The sequence below is a fragment of the Pagrus pagrus genome (assembly GCF_965226575.1).
Source record: "Pagrus pagrus genome assembly, chromosome: 1".
In the NCBI taxonomy this organism is placed as follows: domain Eukaryota; kingdom Metazoa; phylum Chordata; class Actinopteri; order Spariformes; family Sparidae; genus Pagrus; species Pagrus pagrus.
This window is the reverse complement of record NC_140185.1, coordinates 17,117,094-17,131,989: the sequence shown is the minus strand read 5'-3', so window position 1 is coordinate 17,131,989 and position 14,896 is coordinate 17,117,094. Positions and strand designations below refer to the sequence as shown.

At 42.3% G+C, this 14,896-nt stretch overlaps 1 protein-coding gene across 4 annotated transcripts; it reads left to right on the top strand.

Annotated features, from left to right (window-relative positions):
* Positions 1-3,595: 3,595 nt before the first annotated feature.
* On the top strand, positions 3,596-13,916 carry marchf7 (membrane-associated ring finger (C3HC4) 7). 4 transcript variants are annotated; one of them, XM_084341052.1, is made up of 11 exons: positions 3,596-3,816; positions 5,840-6,032; positions 7,324-7,470; positions 7,622-7,793; positions 9,708-9,896; positions 10,004-11,186; positions 12,476-12,645; positions 12,741-12,844; positions 13,098-13,202; positions 13,468-13,516; positions 13,677-13,916. In XM_084341052.1, exons 2-11 carry the CDS (start codon positions 5,847-5,849, stop codon positions 13,766-13,768), a joined length of 2,397 nt encoding a protein of 798 aa, XP_084197178.1. In that variant the 5' UTR covers positions 3,596-3,816; positions 5,840-5,846; the 3' UTR covers positions 13,769-13,916. The 4 variants fall into 4 exon arrangements, with proteins under 4 accessions (XP_084197178.1, XP_084197177.1, XP_084197179.1 ...); XM_084341051.1 differs by lacking the exon at positions 3,596-3,816 and adding an exon at positions 4,108-4,131; XM_084341053.1 differs by lacking the exon at positions 3,596-3,816 and adding an exon at positions 4,127-4,207.
* Positions 13,917-14,896: the final 980 nt, after the last annotated feature.

The following is a 14,896-nucleotide window of genomic DNA, read 5'->3' as shown; positions in this document are numbered from 1 at the left end:
GGATCACCGGGCCTTTTAAGTGCTACATTTTTTCCCCGAGCACGATGAGTGTCTTGTTGACCTTCCCATTATTATGCATCTGCTGTGCAACAGTGCTCCCTCTCCGCTCCGAACTGACCTTTCACGGACCCCCCACACACTTAACATGATATCAGGGTGTTACAGATTTAGATGGTAAATGATTTTTTTTTTTTCCTCAGTGATAACAGAAAAAAGAAAAACATCTATAATATATGCAACATTGAAAAGAAAATGAATAGAAAGTATGTGTTTGGACTTATCTTTGATCAGTGCTTCCTAGGGTCTACTAAATTAGATGTGAGTTAAAGTATGCAAATCAAATGAATGCTGCTAATCCTGGATTTACTGTGATGACGGGATCGACAATGCCTTTTCAAAGCAATTATTCAAATCAATTTAATTAAACCTGTTGAAATTGGCTTTAATTGCCTCCCTGACTAAACAAACACTAAGTTCTGGCATGCAAATAATGGTGCAGCTCAATAGCTTCCTCCGAGGATGCGGAGGGGGAAAAGTGTGAACTACAGCGCCCCCGAGTGGCTAATAGCGTCCTCTGGCTTTCATAAATAATGACGTCAGCCCTGGACATTACTGTGTACACACTGTCTGTGTGTGTGTGTGTGTGTGCAAGTGTGTAGATTACCTTTGTTGCACATGACCCAGTTTCTGATTATTTTTCGAGCGAAGAGGGATCATCATCATCAACAACACCTCCTCCAAACCACAATTAACGGTCAGTGGTTCTTCAGAGATCTGCCTACATTTTTTGAGTTTAATCAGTGGCCGTTAGATGTAATGTTTTGTGTATATTTTAGATAAAGACACTAAATGTCCCCTTTCTTTTTTTGGGTCATTTTTATCTGGGATATCATTATCTTTCACTATAGTTTGAGGCAACCGACAAGGTCTGTCTGTACGTGCAAGCTTTAAATGAGATAAGACACTGACGACGACCTTACTGACCTCCTTCTCTGCCCCTCAGGATACGTGACACCACTTAAAGATCCAATATGTAAGATTTAGGGGCAGAAAGGAATATAATGTTCAAATTATATTTTTATTTGTCGGCTTTCTCCCTTTATGCTGTGTGTCTATCACCACTTCTCCAACACATATCACTATTTAAAGGGGCTCTGTGGAACGTCTGTGTTGTGCTGGACGACGGTCATTAGGTCATGTTGGCAGATCACATTTCTAAACTACGGTTGCTCTCTGTTAGTGGAGCAGAGATAGGCACTGAGACGAGGTACTGGACAATGTGCAATAAGTCACATCCTTTGGACTGTCGCAGAAAATCTGACCCGAGTCCTTCACAAAGAAATCCACAGTCCAGCAGCATTCAACAACTTAAATAAATCATCCACAGGCTTGTGTTGACAGCTGAGAGACAGGAAGGTCTAACTGTTCACCTCACGTTACAATCCGCTCACATATAGCCAATAAAACATGATTAATACATGCGTTAAGTGACGTGTCTGCATCTTGCACGGTTGTGACATTATCATGTCAACAAAAATCTGCCCGCAGACGGACAAATAAACATCTGGCAAAGTGCTCAACACTGGACCACAGATGTGGGGCAGGGGCGTAAAGTGAGGGGGCCAACCCCTAATTCCACCTCATTGCTCGGTCCACACCCATCTTTGTATTTAGCCGTCCCTTTTATCTCAACTACACACCTGTATAGTTATGTAACTGCCTCTTTAACGGCTGGGTGCTATCATGCTGACGGACAGACAGACAGACAGACAGACAGACTTTACAGGTTTGTCATTTGGCAAAGTACCCAGAACCGCTACTCTGTAGTTTTCAAGGTGTGTCCAGGGCCACACTTTGCCAAGATGACACACACACACACACACACACACACACACACACACACACACACACACACACACACACACAGACTCACAAGGTGAAAACGTTACCAGCAGACACTGTCTTGGACAGGAAAAATACATTTAATTAAATACTACAAAAACAAAAATCACACCTGGCTAACTGAGACTCTCATCTAATATACATAATCAATTATTAATGTATTGATTTAATAAAGACTGATGCGCAGACTTATTTACAATAATCATGACTGTCTGGCTGTAATATGTGAGAATGCTGCTGTTAGGATGAGGATAAGTGTTTCTCTCATCTCCATGGTCGTACATAAGATTGCTCACAGTTTAGTTTTAATTTACGGAGGATTTGAGATGTCCGTCTCTGAGATTTCTGCCTCCACCCTAGAAATGGATGAGAGTTATTTTGTGCGGCTCAAACCCTTTTTCCAGAAACAAATTTACTCTGGATAATCCACAGACTTTAAGGCAAACCATTTTCATTAAAAACAATCTATGGAAGAAAAAGTCCCAACAGTTCATCTCTCTGCTTCTCATCCACTGTCGCTAAATTATCAGAGGTGTTTTCTATTTTCATGACTCTCACAGAAAAACATTTGTTCAGTATTTGGCATTTGCCGAGCGCTGCTGAAAAGCGTGTAAGTAGCCGTAAGCGAGGTTTTTACTTATTAATTTTGACTTGTATTTACAGTGTCTCCCTTAGGGCAGTCATTTTGAAAATGTCAGAATGCCACGATGCACACAAGATGCATCACATGCCCCAGTTTTGTCAAAATCCAATGAGCGGTGTGTATGAGATATTGTACTTGAAAGACAGATACTCATAACGCTGTCGTGTCTTTTTTACTTCATCCTACAGATTCTGTGAATCTTCATAAACTCTATAGTTGCTGTTTTCATTCATACTTGTTTCGCCTCACATAGTTTTAAAAAGTCAGTAAAATGTGTTTGCTTGTGTTTGCGCAGGGACTAAAAATAATTTAGTGGTGAGACTATTTCACAGCTGTACATGGCGCTCTTCATTTAGTAGATGCCCGTGTTTAAATACTGAAACTTAACCATGGAAACAGAAGTAACAAAGGATGTTTGACGCACTGTACAGTATATATCTGTCATATTTTGAGAAAGTACATTTCTGCACATACGTCACAGTTTGATGTGTAAAAAAGGGGGCGTTAACCTTGAAATGCTTTTTTTTCAAAGTTCAGCACAGACTTCAATAAAACACCATGAGGGTTTACTAATGACTCAGCTACCCACCAGTATACAGAGAGACTAACATTAGACCCAGCTGCACCATGTAGTTCTGGGGAAGACATTTTAATCAGAAGAGAAAGATCTTCATTGACTGATTAAAGGACAACACATACCGTTTTACTCTGTTTATATGTGGCGGACCCTGCCACCTCTTAGCTTAGCCTCTTGTGTTCTGGGGATTTTATTTTCCTCTGAGAGCAGCTTGTTTATTCAGTTATGGAAAAATAAATACTTCTGAGTTTTGTATTATTACCTCATTAATACTGTAAATAATTCTGAGTTAGAATTTCTTCTCCAAAACTACATAGTGCCCCTTTAATGCATCACTCATTATAAATCTTACACGGTGGTATTTTTAAGCAACAAATCTGACTTTCTTATCGGAACCACACGGGGGCGCTGTTTGACTTTCCTTATACGTTCATCAGTCGTTGTGAGGTTTCAGGTCTAATTAACTCGGTACCGTTGAAGTGTCGGTTCTTCTCGAGGTGCACTGATGTAACATCTGAACATCTACTCACAGAAACGTGGATGGACCATGTGCACGAGGAGAACGAACCACCTGAGAGCAATCTAGTAAACCACGCCCTCCGGGTCGCTGTGAATCAGCTGACCTTGTGTGTCAACAGCAGTCAATACGGACGCCATCGTTCCTGTTGTGCTACTGAAGCAAGGCAGCTCAAAGGTGAGGGTGTGTGCTGACAGCGCGCCGTGTTGTGATTCATCGAGTGAGCTGCCACTTGTCGCTGCAGCTTGTTGTCTCAAACGAGCATCGGCTAATGTTTAAGCTAGCTCCGCTGGGTAGTTAACACAACATTCCAGGACTTCTTAACGTCATGCTAACCAGCTAGCTTGTAGCTAACGAGGTTGTCAACCGCAGTAGCTAACGGCCCCGTCAGAACACATCATCTGAACTGCAGCATGTCTAAACAACCACTGAGGAGACCGTTTATGTTTTAAGGACAGATACTTTCCAGATGCTAAACACGCTTAACGTTGTGTGCGTGCTAGTACCCAACAGCTAAGTTAGCGTTGTTTTGTTGCTAACGCGATCAGACGCCTTGAGCAAAACAACAGTAAGGGGAAGTTTCGACAAGGAAACTTTAACGGAAATAACACTCGGGTGATTTTAATGCTAACGCTTGCTAAATGTTGCGGTAAAGATGTTGTCCAACGCTCGTCAGTTAGCTAACGCCAGCTACGTAGCTAGCTAGCTAACTAACGTTTATAACCTTAATTGCGAATTAGCAGTGGAAACGAGACGGCTCGTAAATTATCGATCAGCAAATGGATCAGATAGAGGACAAGGCAAGCAGGCAGGCAAGATAGTGTTGTTTCACCTTGAAAACACAAGTTTTTTGGTGAAAGCCATCAACCAAACTGTCTCTGCTTAGCTAAACGTGTTAATTAATGGTGATTGATGCATGGGCAGGTTAGCTGCAGGGCTTGTGGTCTGCTGGTATTTCTTAAGGTGGTCAATGTAATAAACAAACAGCTCTCCAATAAATCATTATGTTCATTTTAATTGGAGGCTTTTTCATAGTAGTTGTCCACTCATCTATCAGGTCATTAAGAAGACTGTGGTTTGTAGTGCTGTTGAATTGCATTGCCCTCATTGTTAACCTAACTGGTGTGGACTAAACATTACAAACACCACAAACCACAACACATGAAGACATGACAAACTTTATGAAGGAAGGATGTTTGTTTGTTAGACTGCATTAGTTTCAGATTTCCCACATATCTGTTTGGGTGATTTTTCTGTCAGATTGCCGATTTGAAATAAATAAATAAGTAAGTAAGGAATTAAAAAATGTTTCTGCTTTGGCTCTGATGCAACATCCTCACACAATGTCCCGCCCACAAATATTTCTGATCGGTAACGCGTCACAATGAATAGCCTATAAACATTGAATAATACGAATCTGCAGTGTAACTACTAACTAAATGTTGACACAAAGACTGCATTTTTTACTGCAAATGGGTAAATATTGGTCCCCTCAATTTCTAATAATCTGTATCACTCCTGAAAAAGCCTCATCAGTCAGCCCTCGTTCTGTTGCAGGTGGTTTAACTGTTAAAAGTGCTGCGATGTGGATTAAAATGTCCGTCTGACAGGCTGCTGCTTCCTGAGTTATCTTTTACCACAGGTGCTGTAGCTAAAGTCCATGGATCCATATCACTGTCAGGGAGTAACTCATACTCTACTACCCTGTCTGAAACTCTCGAGTCCTCCTTTTAGGTTGGCTTTCGGCTCAAACGTCAATAGCACGTAAGAGAAGATTACAGTTTACTTGAATCTGTAGCGTGTGTTGGATTTAGTAATGCATCTTAATAATAAATGAACTCACGGTCTCATAACTGTCGGAGAGCAACTTGTTTGCTCGAACACGCAACTCGGAGCGTTGCTGCACGTTTGAAGTGTCATATTCATGTGACAGAGTTCAAAGTCCCCAAGATAGGCATCGTGACTCTGATACCGAGTCCGAAGAGCAGCATGGTGGCAAGTTTTGATGTTTACAGACACACTGTCACGTGTGCTGTGTCAACATCTCAGATACGCCGGCCCTGCGATCCTCATTACTTGCTGCGCTCAGCGGTTGCGGACACTTTCAGAAGTCTGTGCTGCATTGATGCGTTCGTGAGCGACATCTTCCTGCTTCCTGTCAGCACATCTCAACCATCGTGCTTTCATATTTTCACCACAGGCAATCCATGATGGACTCCAGGTCTCGCAGACTTCCTTTTTGTCTGCCCAGCTCGAGGTCATCCTACACATCCAGTCCAGCGGTCTCCTCCTCGTCTCTGGGCTCCAGCAGGTTGTACGGCAGGGAGACATCGCTGAATAATGACCGCTTCCCGAGGGCATCGTCAGCTTACAAGGCAGACTTGGAACAACAGGTAGGCTGACGGCACGGCCCTCTAAGGCCCGCTAAAGGCTAGGAACCATGCTTTGTCATTTAATACACGGTGCACACTCCCCTTTGTACATTGTCTACAGCGTATCTTATTCAACTGGACTGCAACACTCCCTTGCTTGTTGTATCAGTGTTGTTGTCCTGTTTATGTTGCTTCACCTAACATGCCTGATTTTTAAGCTGCCATGGATGAACACTAGTTTTATCTAAAGCAGCCTGGTATACAAAAGTCACGCTGTCAGGTGGAATAATGTTGCTTTAAGTCGGATAAAACAGAGCAACATAAGCAACAGCTGGTCTTGCTTGGTGCACATCATCCGACTGTATCCGTGTCGCTATTACTTATCTGCCTTTCTGGTGTATCCCAGAGAGGGAGCGTGCAAGTGAGCTCTTTTCTCACAGCTTCCCTCAGGAGCACGGTACAGTAGCTAACTACATTTATGCGTAGTGCAACAGCAGACACTTTCGAGGTCTTTTTATAGGGCAGCCTAGATTCCTTGGCACACGTTGTGTGTATTTTAGTCCCGCTGCTCGTCAAAGCCCGTCTCGAAAGATAGTGTTACTGTTGGCCTGGCTGATCGTTTCTTTCCAGAAGAGTCGCGAGCTAGGTGCAACAACATGCCACTCAAATATGACGATTTCATTTATTATGGGTATAAAGAGCAGTTTAAGCTGTCCTCTTGAAATAGTAGGAGTTTAAAGACAAATCGACATTGGTTTATTTATTTAATTTATTTTGAAAGTCACCAGTTGATGCACCGTACCAGATGATATCAGATCATCTGTGGTTCCTTGACAGGTCTGAACACAGAAGCAGCACAGTAACAGATTGATTTCAGCATTAGTCACAGTCATTAGTTTACAAGGTAAAAGAAATCTGTGTGCATAAATGTTTTTGTTAGTTAGTTTCCTACAGTTACCGTCTATTACAGGAATCCTGGGTGGTTTTCTTGTAAACAAAGTTATGTTTGCATTCACTTTTTCTCACCAGAACAATTAACTGGTTGAATGCATGTCCATCCTCATAAAACACTCCCAGAGCCAGTCTTTTGGACCTGTTGCGTACGTTCCATCTTAATATTGGCTGGCAGTTTTCTTCTTCCCTGCTCTTTTCTGTGTTTCTAAGTTTCATACAGCCATCAAAACAAGCGTGAGACTGTTGCTCCACAGTACCACTAGTGACGGGAACAGACAGGAAGAGTAACTTATCTTTGTTTGCCATATTTGCCCAGACACGAGTACTAACTATGATTTACCTTCTTCCCCTCCTGCAGAATTCTCGTCTCCTGAGGTCGTCCAGAGACTACACCAGCTCTGACAGTCACTCCACCAGCTGGAAGTTGCCGTCTTCTCTGACATCCTCCAGCAGATCTTATGACCGCCCGTGGGCTGAATCCTCTCTCAGCAGCAGGAGCAAACTGGTACTAGAGTTGTACTGTCATGTGTTTATAACAGGCAAAATACAGCCTGGTAAAATGTGTTTTGTAAAACATTTCAGGGTGGAGGTTAGAGGAATATTTCTGAATGATATCATTGAAATGTATTTCTGTATGTCTGCCTTCATTTCCCCAGACTGATTCTGAGGGGAGGTTGGGGATGCGCTCAGTTCTGTTGAACGCCACTGATGATGGCGATACTAAAAGGGCCAAACTGTCATACAGCAACAGAGGACTGTACTCAAGAACGCCCAGCACCTCAGTTACAGGATCCACCTATTCCAGTAATGGGCTTAGCAGTGGCAGAGGTACAAAATATCATATGACTTGCGGAGGTCATAAGAAGGAACACGTCCCCGGTTTTGCAACCTGTGTCTTGTCTTGTGCTGTTGTGGATGTAAAGATCTTAATTCACACTGATACAGTTTGTCCAGAGCGCACCCCAACCGCCTGGCTTGAGCTGCACATTGCATTTCCTCATTTCAGTCAATGTGCCTGCAGTGGAGGGCGTCTCTGAAATCAGACGGCTGCTCCTTTTTAACGTTTTATTGGCTCATTAGCAGTAGAAGATGAAATTACACTGAGTGGTTATAATTATTCACAGTAAATACACAGAAAGTATTGAGCATTTGAAGCGTGTCACTGAGTCTGGTTTGACTTCATTTCTCTGAACTTCAGTGATTGACTACTGGTGATCATATATGATTGCAGCCTCCAGCCTCCGACACAGTGACACAGTACTAGATATGTTAATTATGAATCGATTAATTGCCGTTAGGAATTTAACCAACAATCAAAGATGGGCACAAATGCATAAAAAAAGTGTCTTGTTACAAATGACAAATAATTGCTTATTTAAATGTATAGAAATAAAATATAAAATACTGGTATGAAAAAGTTTATTTGATTAAAAAACAAATAATTTGTAATTTTAAAAACACATTTTATACAAATGTTTAGTAATCTTAATATGGATTTTGTTGGGCCAGTTGTTGAATAGTTAAAAGCTTTTGTGTTATCTAGTTCATCATTCAAGTAACTTGGTGTTTACTCCTCCTGCTCTGTTCACTCTTAGTGTAGCCTACTCTGATTGTGCATCAAACAGGAAGTCACAGCAGCATTACACAATCTGTGATAGGTCTCCCAAACATGAATAGTTGTAAGAGGCCAAACGATACTTTAAACTTAACTGATCTCATGTAAACGTAGATATGAATGTTTGTTTCACTTGTAGGATTCAGGGAGTTTAGATTGAAAGGGAAATCTGTGATTATGCTGCTGTTATTTGTTTGAATAAAGCTTTGTCATCTGAGGTATGTCATGTTGACATTGAAAAATATAATTGTAATAACTCGGGTGTGTATACTTAAGAATAACATCCTAGTCAAATGTCAGGACCATCCCATTACCTCTCTTTCAAACAGGTTATAGTTAAGCTAACGAAAGCTTTGTCATTTGATTCAGTTGGCTACGTAACCGTCACACCTGGCACTTAGTGTGCAAATACTGAGTAATAAGTAATCTCTTCTGCTTTGTGTGGTGCAACCGGTTTTGATTCAGTGATGCATGAATCTTCACTTGGAAACCCTTCTGTTACAGCTCGGCTAAGTTCAAACTTGCAACCGGCTCTAGATGTTTATCGTGCTGTAACTTAGGCAAGGCAAGTTTATTTGCATAGCACAATTCAGACACAAGGCAACTCAAAGTGCTTTACAGGAGCATACAATTACAGTAAAAGCATTTAAAATACATTAAAACAATACATTAAAACAAGTTAAGAAATAGGAAAGTAGGCTAAAATAGAATAGATATCCTAGATATCCCATTGTTCTACTTGTCACTCGTCCCAGTGCACTTTATATTTATCCTTAAGATCCGGTCGTCACCGTGAATTCAGTTTGTTTACGCTACAAATTCTTAGGAGCAGGTTGTCAGGAGAAGGCCTCTGTCAGCTGTAGATTTAGTTGCAATTCATCACGATTTCAACCTGCAGTCACCAGACATGCATCCTTACTGCTAAAATGTCTGGGCATAAAATAAATTATTAATGAGTAAACTGAAAAAAATACATTTTCTCTGCTTAGATTTAAAAATGTAAAATAGTTCATGATGTGCCTGATTGAGATGTCAAGTCAAATTCAGTCAATTTCCTTCAATATGAAGCTGATTTGAAAAGAGATCCCAGCAAACCTCAAACAGTTTGTCTTCTCTTGTCTGAACAGGTACAGGTGAAAAACAAAGTGACACGTATGATTCATCGTGGAGCTCGCGCCGTTTACTCTCACGGTCGTCATCATCCTCCTCCACAAAGCCGCTGTCATCCAGGAGAGAGCTGGAGACGAAAACCGAGCCAAGTCTCTCAGGTTTGGGGGAAGGAAGGATGAGGACTCCTGGACTGGCTTCCTCGTTGTGTAGGCACACTTTATGAAATAAACATACACAGTACACAGTCTGCTTAAAGGTATCGCATATATATGTATAATCCAATAAAACACAAACTGCTCTTCTCTCATTTCAGATCAAACAGACAGGGTGACCTCCACATATGCACAGGGAGCTCGGCCTAAAGAGACTGCCTACACTCCCTCCTTCTCCTCCTCCTCTTACGCCTCCACTGCCAGAGAAAGCTCCCTAAATCGCCACCTCTCATCTTCCACCTCCCACCGGTCTCCTCCTCTGGCGCGTGACTTCAGCAGCAGAACGGCATCACGTTTCTTGAATGGCTCATCCAGCCTCCGCTCATCTCAGGAACAATCCAGAAACCCTGAATCATCCACAAATATCAACAGCTCTTACTCCTCCCGCACTTCGTGGTCTACCACTCCTCTGGCCGTGTCAGAGGCCACGCTCCCTACGAGGCTGATCCCTGAAGGTGGAGAGCCAGAAGGCCGTCGCTCCACTCGCCACTTCCTGTCCCGTCTCTTTTCACGGCGCTCTAGCCAGGACTCCTCTAGCGGATCTTCCAGCGTTCGCTCCCTTGACGACGACAGTCCGTCAACTGGCGGAGAGTCTGTGGACAGTGACGAGGGAACCAGGATGCCGAGCGCGGAGCCTGGCACTGGAGGGTCGGACGCGACCTTGAGTGGCCTGAGGAATCGCAGAGCAGACCTCGCCCCGATCAGGGAAAACAACAGCGATGGCTACTGTAGTGGCCCGGCTCAGTCCAGACCATCATTGTGGAGAGAGCCTGGCGTTGGCAGCACTAATAACACAAGCAGTGCAGGAGGAGGCAGCTCCTCCTGGCTCTCCTCCTCCCTCCGTGGCCGCTGCCCTCCCCTCCTCTCTCGCCTTCGAAGACACGTGAGGGACGAGAGCGCACAGTCAGCCGCAGGCTTAGAAGAAGGCTACAGTCGCCCGCAGCATTTGCTGAGAAGGTGGGATAACCTAGAGCATAAAGCGTCACAGGACGATGAGGATGAGGACGATGAGGATGAGGACGAGGAGGAGGAGGAGGAGAAGGAGGATGGAGCAGTTGGTGTAGAGGCCTTTGGTGCAGGTCATACCTGCAGACTCGAGGATGAAGCATTACCTGAACTGGAGGATGCCTCGGTTGGGTTTTCGCCACGCCGCAGAGTCGGAGTGTATGAAAACATCTCAGTTTCTAGGGGTCCATTGAGCGGTGTGGAGAGCCAGCTGGACGAACAGAAGGAGAAGCCCGTTTCCAGTAGGGATCAAGAGAAGCTGCGCAAGATCAAGGAGAGGTAATGGAGTTTCATCTCCCACATTATCTGCATTCATTACTTCTTGACAACTTAGAAAACTGGTGCTTAATAAACAATGTTTGATTGCCGTCTAAGTATGAGTTGGATAACATGAATATCAGTTTATTTTGTATTTTTAGTACAATGATCCTGTTCGTCTTGGATGTCTTTAACCTCGTTTAGCATGTTGTTATCTCTGCTCAGTTGTGCCATCTTTCCACTGCAGCGTATGACTCGTATACCCCTTCAAAGTAGGCTGGATTCTTAGGTGATCGTCATAGTGACGTCAGGTGAAACTGCTGCCACATCATCAACAATAGAAGATGGTTTGGTGTGCAGCATGTCCTCGTCATGCAAGTGACTTTTTTTTATTGACGATTCACTCACCAGTTAGTGGTGCAGTAGCTAGAACCTTGACTGAGGTGATACCAAAAAGAGGACCAGGTACTTCTCACAACTTTTGCCAATGGAAAACCGAGTTAGAACGGCTCCAAACGAGTCGAGTTCAGCCGAGCCGAGCCGAGCCGAGCCGTACCATGCAGTGGAAATGAGTCATTAGAGGTGTCATGTGTGACATTTATTAGAAAGCCTGATGTTCTGGGGCTGTTGCTGTTTTAGTTCAGCTCACTTTATCACAAACTGTTCTGGATCTGTGGCGATGTATAGATGGTGTTTGTTTTTTTTGTATTATCCATTGTTAAAATTGAACTTTTTAGTATTTGTATTACTTTTACTTATTATGAATCATTATTACTTAGTATTACAAGCATCAGTTTTTATCAGGTGTATACTCTTTTTACAACAAACATACTGTAATTTAATTTAATCTGACAATGAAATGCTTTATAACCTTTTCTTAACAACCTACTGCTCTAAGATCTCTGAACTATCATCTTACATTAAGTTGCAGGTTGGTCTTAAAATATACATGACTGTTTTGTCTCTGACATACAGCCTCAGTTGACTTTCTTAAGCACAGTGGATAACGAAACAGTAGCTCATGTAAAACTTGACTGACAAACGTGCTGCATGTCCACCTTGCAGCTACTGAACATCAAATCTGTTCAGATGATCTTCAGATGATGATCTTTAGTTAGTCAAAACAGAATGGCACATGAGTACTCAACCTACAAAGACTAACTGTATAGTCATTGTATCTCCTTCTCTCTAAGGCTGAAAATTTTAACGTAGAATATAATTTAACCACTGAAGTTTTTATGTATGAAATGATGTAAAAACTAAGTGTTGCATCTCCAGTGGAACTGAATGATCCTCCTGTCCTGCTTTAGGCTGCTGCTGGAGGACTCTGACGAGGAAGAAGGCGACCTGTGCAGAATCTGCCAGATGGGGGAGGAATCTGCATCCAACCCCCTGATTCAGCCGTGCCGCTGTACAGGCAGTCTGCAATACGTCCACCAGGATTGCATCAAGAGGTGGCTTCGCTCCAAAATCGGCTCAGGTAAATATAAACCTCTTGCTCGGCTTCAGCTTTCACCAAAACTACATCTTTTTCAAACAACTCATGTGTTTTGTTTTTTTTCGCTCTTCTTTTAGGCACAAATCTCGAGGGCATCACAACATGTGAACTCTGCAAAGAGAAGCTGCGTTTGAACATAGATAACTTTGACATTCAGGAGTTGTACAGGACACACGTGCAGGTGAGTCACTGTTATATCAACATTCAGATCTCCAGCCAGTTGAACATCTATGGTTCATCAGCCAAACACTAAATGAGCAAATATGGAGTTTGAGAGACTTTTATAATCTGTCAAGCAGCATTGAAACTATTCTGGAGGCTCTTCCTGGTTTCCTGACGCGCTTTATGTTGGCTCGTCTTTCATTTTGTCAACCATAGTGTGCGTGCTCTGGATAAAAACCGTTGGGTTAAAGATCTGTATTTTTGCCTCATAGTCAGAATATGATGAGTTCATCAGCAGCGGTCTGTATCTGGTGGTGCTGCTGCATTTCTGTGAGCAGAGGTTCTCTGATGTTCTCGGAGCGGTCGATGCAGCTGGGGTGAGAACACAAACATGCACACATTCACAGACACACACTAGATTTACCCACAGTGCTAATTCTGTATGACGATTGATTACACACTGGTCTTTCTTAACACTGGCCGACTGATATTTTTATTTCTAGTCGGTGCGTAACTCATTTCTGCAAACATTGAGCGACAGCGGCTCCGAGTCGATCCTGATTTACAAAACTGAAAATGTTTAAATGTTGAATTGTAGAATAGAAATCTTGAAAAGAGAAACTTCTTCCCTTTCTCACCCAGTTATTCAACCTGGTGAGAATTCTTCATGAACACATGGACAATCTTGAAAGTACGTTGCTCACACCTTCCCTCCTGTGCTTGTGTATTTATTGAAAGGCCAGCCTCATGTTTCTGTACATCACATTCATCTGCAGGTCGCTCACTCGTGTATATTCTTGTCATGTTAATAACGTGGCCACAGAATTTGACTTGATGTCTCTGGATTGCAGTTCCCCACGGCGAAAGTGACGAGGAGATTCGAGACAACAGACCATCGATTGAGTTTTCCGACCTGGACGACGATCTTGAAGAGGAGTACTGATCACGTGAAAGTGGGGGAACGAGGGTTAAAAGAAGAAGTGGGTCAGAGTTGCAGGGCTACTCCATGCCATATGGTAGCTCACCCAGTTTTAGCACATGCTTCGACATTATATTCATCTAAAATGCAACGGCAGTGAGAAACGCCGAGTGCACAGAACGCGTCTCGCCTTTGTCACAGGTGGCTTTTGAAGTTATGCAAACTTGAAATGAACTAGTGCGTAAAATATTTTGGTTGACACCACCGTCTTTCTGTTTCTGAGAGTGCACTTTATCCAATTATAATAAAAATGAAAATGCAAGTCTTTTTAACTGTTATACCACAAGTGCTTTAAAATGAAACGGCAGAAATTGCGAAAGCATCGAAGGGCAACAGTGACAAGTGTTGATTTGTACTTAAGTTGTGAAGGTAAGGATGACACTTTTCAGAGAGGATGTAAAAAGTGGTGGTTATTCCTTTTGTTGTCGGTTTTCCTCTGAGAATGTTTAAAAAAAAAAATAAGATCTTACCCCATTGTTGATTTTCTTCCTCTTAGTTTCAGTGTTTGCTTTATGTATGTACAAATCTAGTTTCATGCTTTTCGTTTTGGGAATAAAGATTGAATATGCTAACTGTCTTTTCTGTTCAGTCTTTATTTACTATCATACTTTATCGTTCCAATGTGTCTGTTGTTGATGCTGCAGGCACAATATAGCTGACAAGCATCCTTACATGTCATCTATACGTCATCCACTTATAATTTAGGTGAAAAACGGAAAATCTAAGAGACTGAGAGCAGCTGTGGTGATTTGATTGATTTACAGCTCGAAGCCAAACATTGAAATAAGTTGTTTATCTTAAAACTAACTTTCCATTGGACTAAGTCCAAAAGACATCGTCAGTTAAAATGTAATGCTGATTTCTAGTCAGTTGTCTGTAATTAATCAGTGATGGAATGTAATTAAGTACATCTACTATTATTTGTACTTTGAGTATTTTCTGCTACTTGCACTCCACTACACTTTCGAGGCAAATATTGTACTTTTACTCCACTACACTTATTTAATAACTTTGTATTTATTTTTAAGTCATATAAAACAAAAACAAAGCACTAATTCCAACAGTCAGTCAATATGCTGAGTATCTGAATTA

What these genes read in the sequence shown, in the direction of transcription:
- marchf7 (XM_084341051.1), top strand. Translation starts at nt 4,109, where the DNA reads ATGCTAAACACGCTTAACGTTGT. An exon ending in AGGCAGACTTGGAACAACAG is followed by an intron (nt 6,033 to 7,323) that starts GTAGGCTGACGG and finishes CCCCTCCTGCAG; the next exon opens with AATTCTCGTCTCCTGAGGTC. An exon ending in TGGGCTTAGCAGTGGCAGAG is followed by an intron (nt 7,794 to 9,707) that starts GTACAAAATATC and finishes TTGTCTGAACAG; the next exon opens with GTACAGGTGAAAAACAAAGT.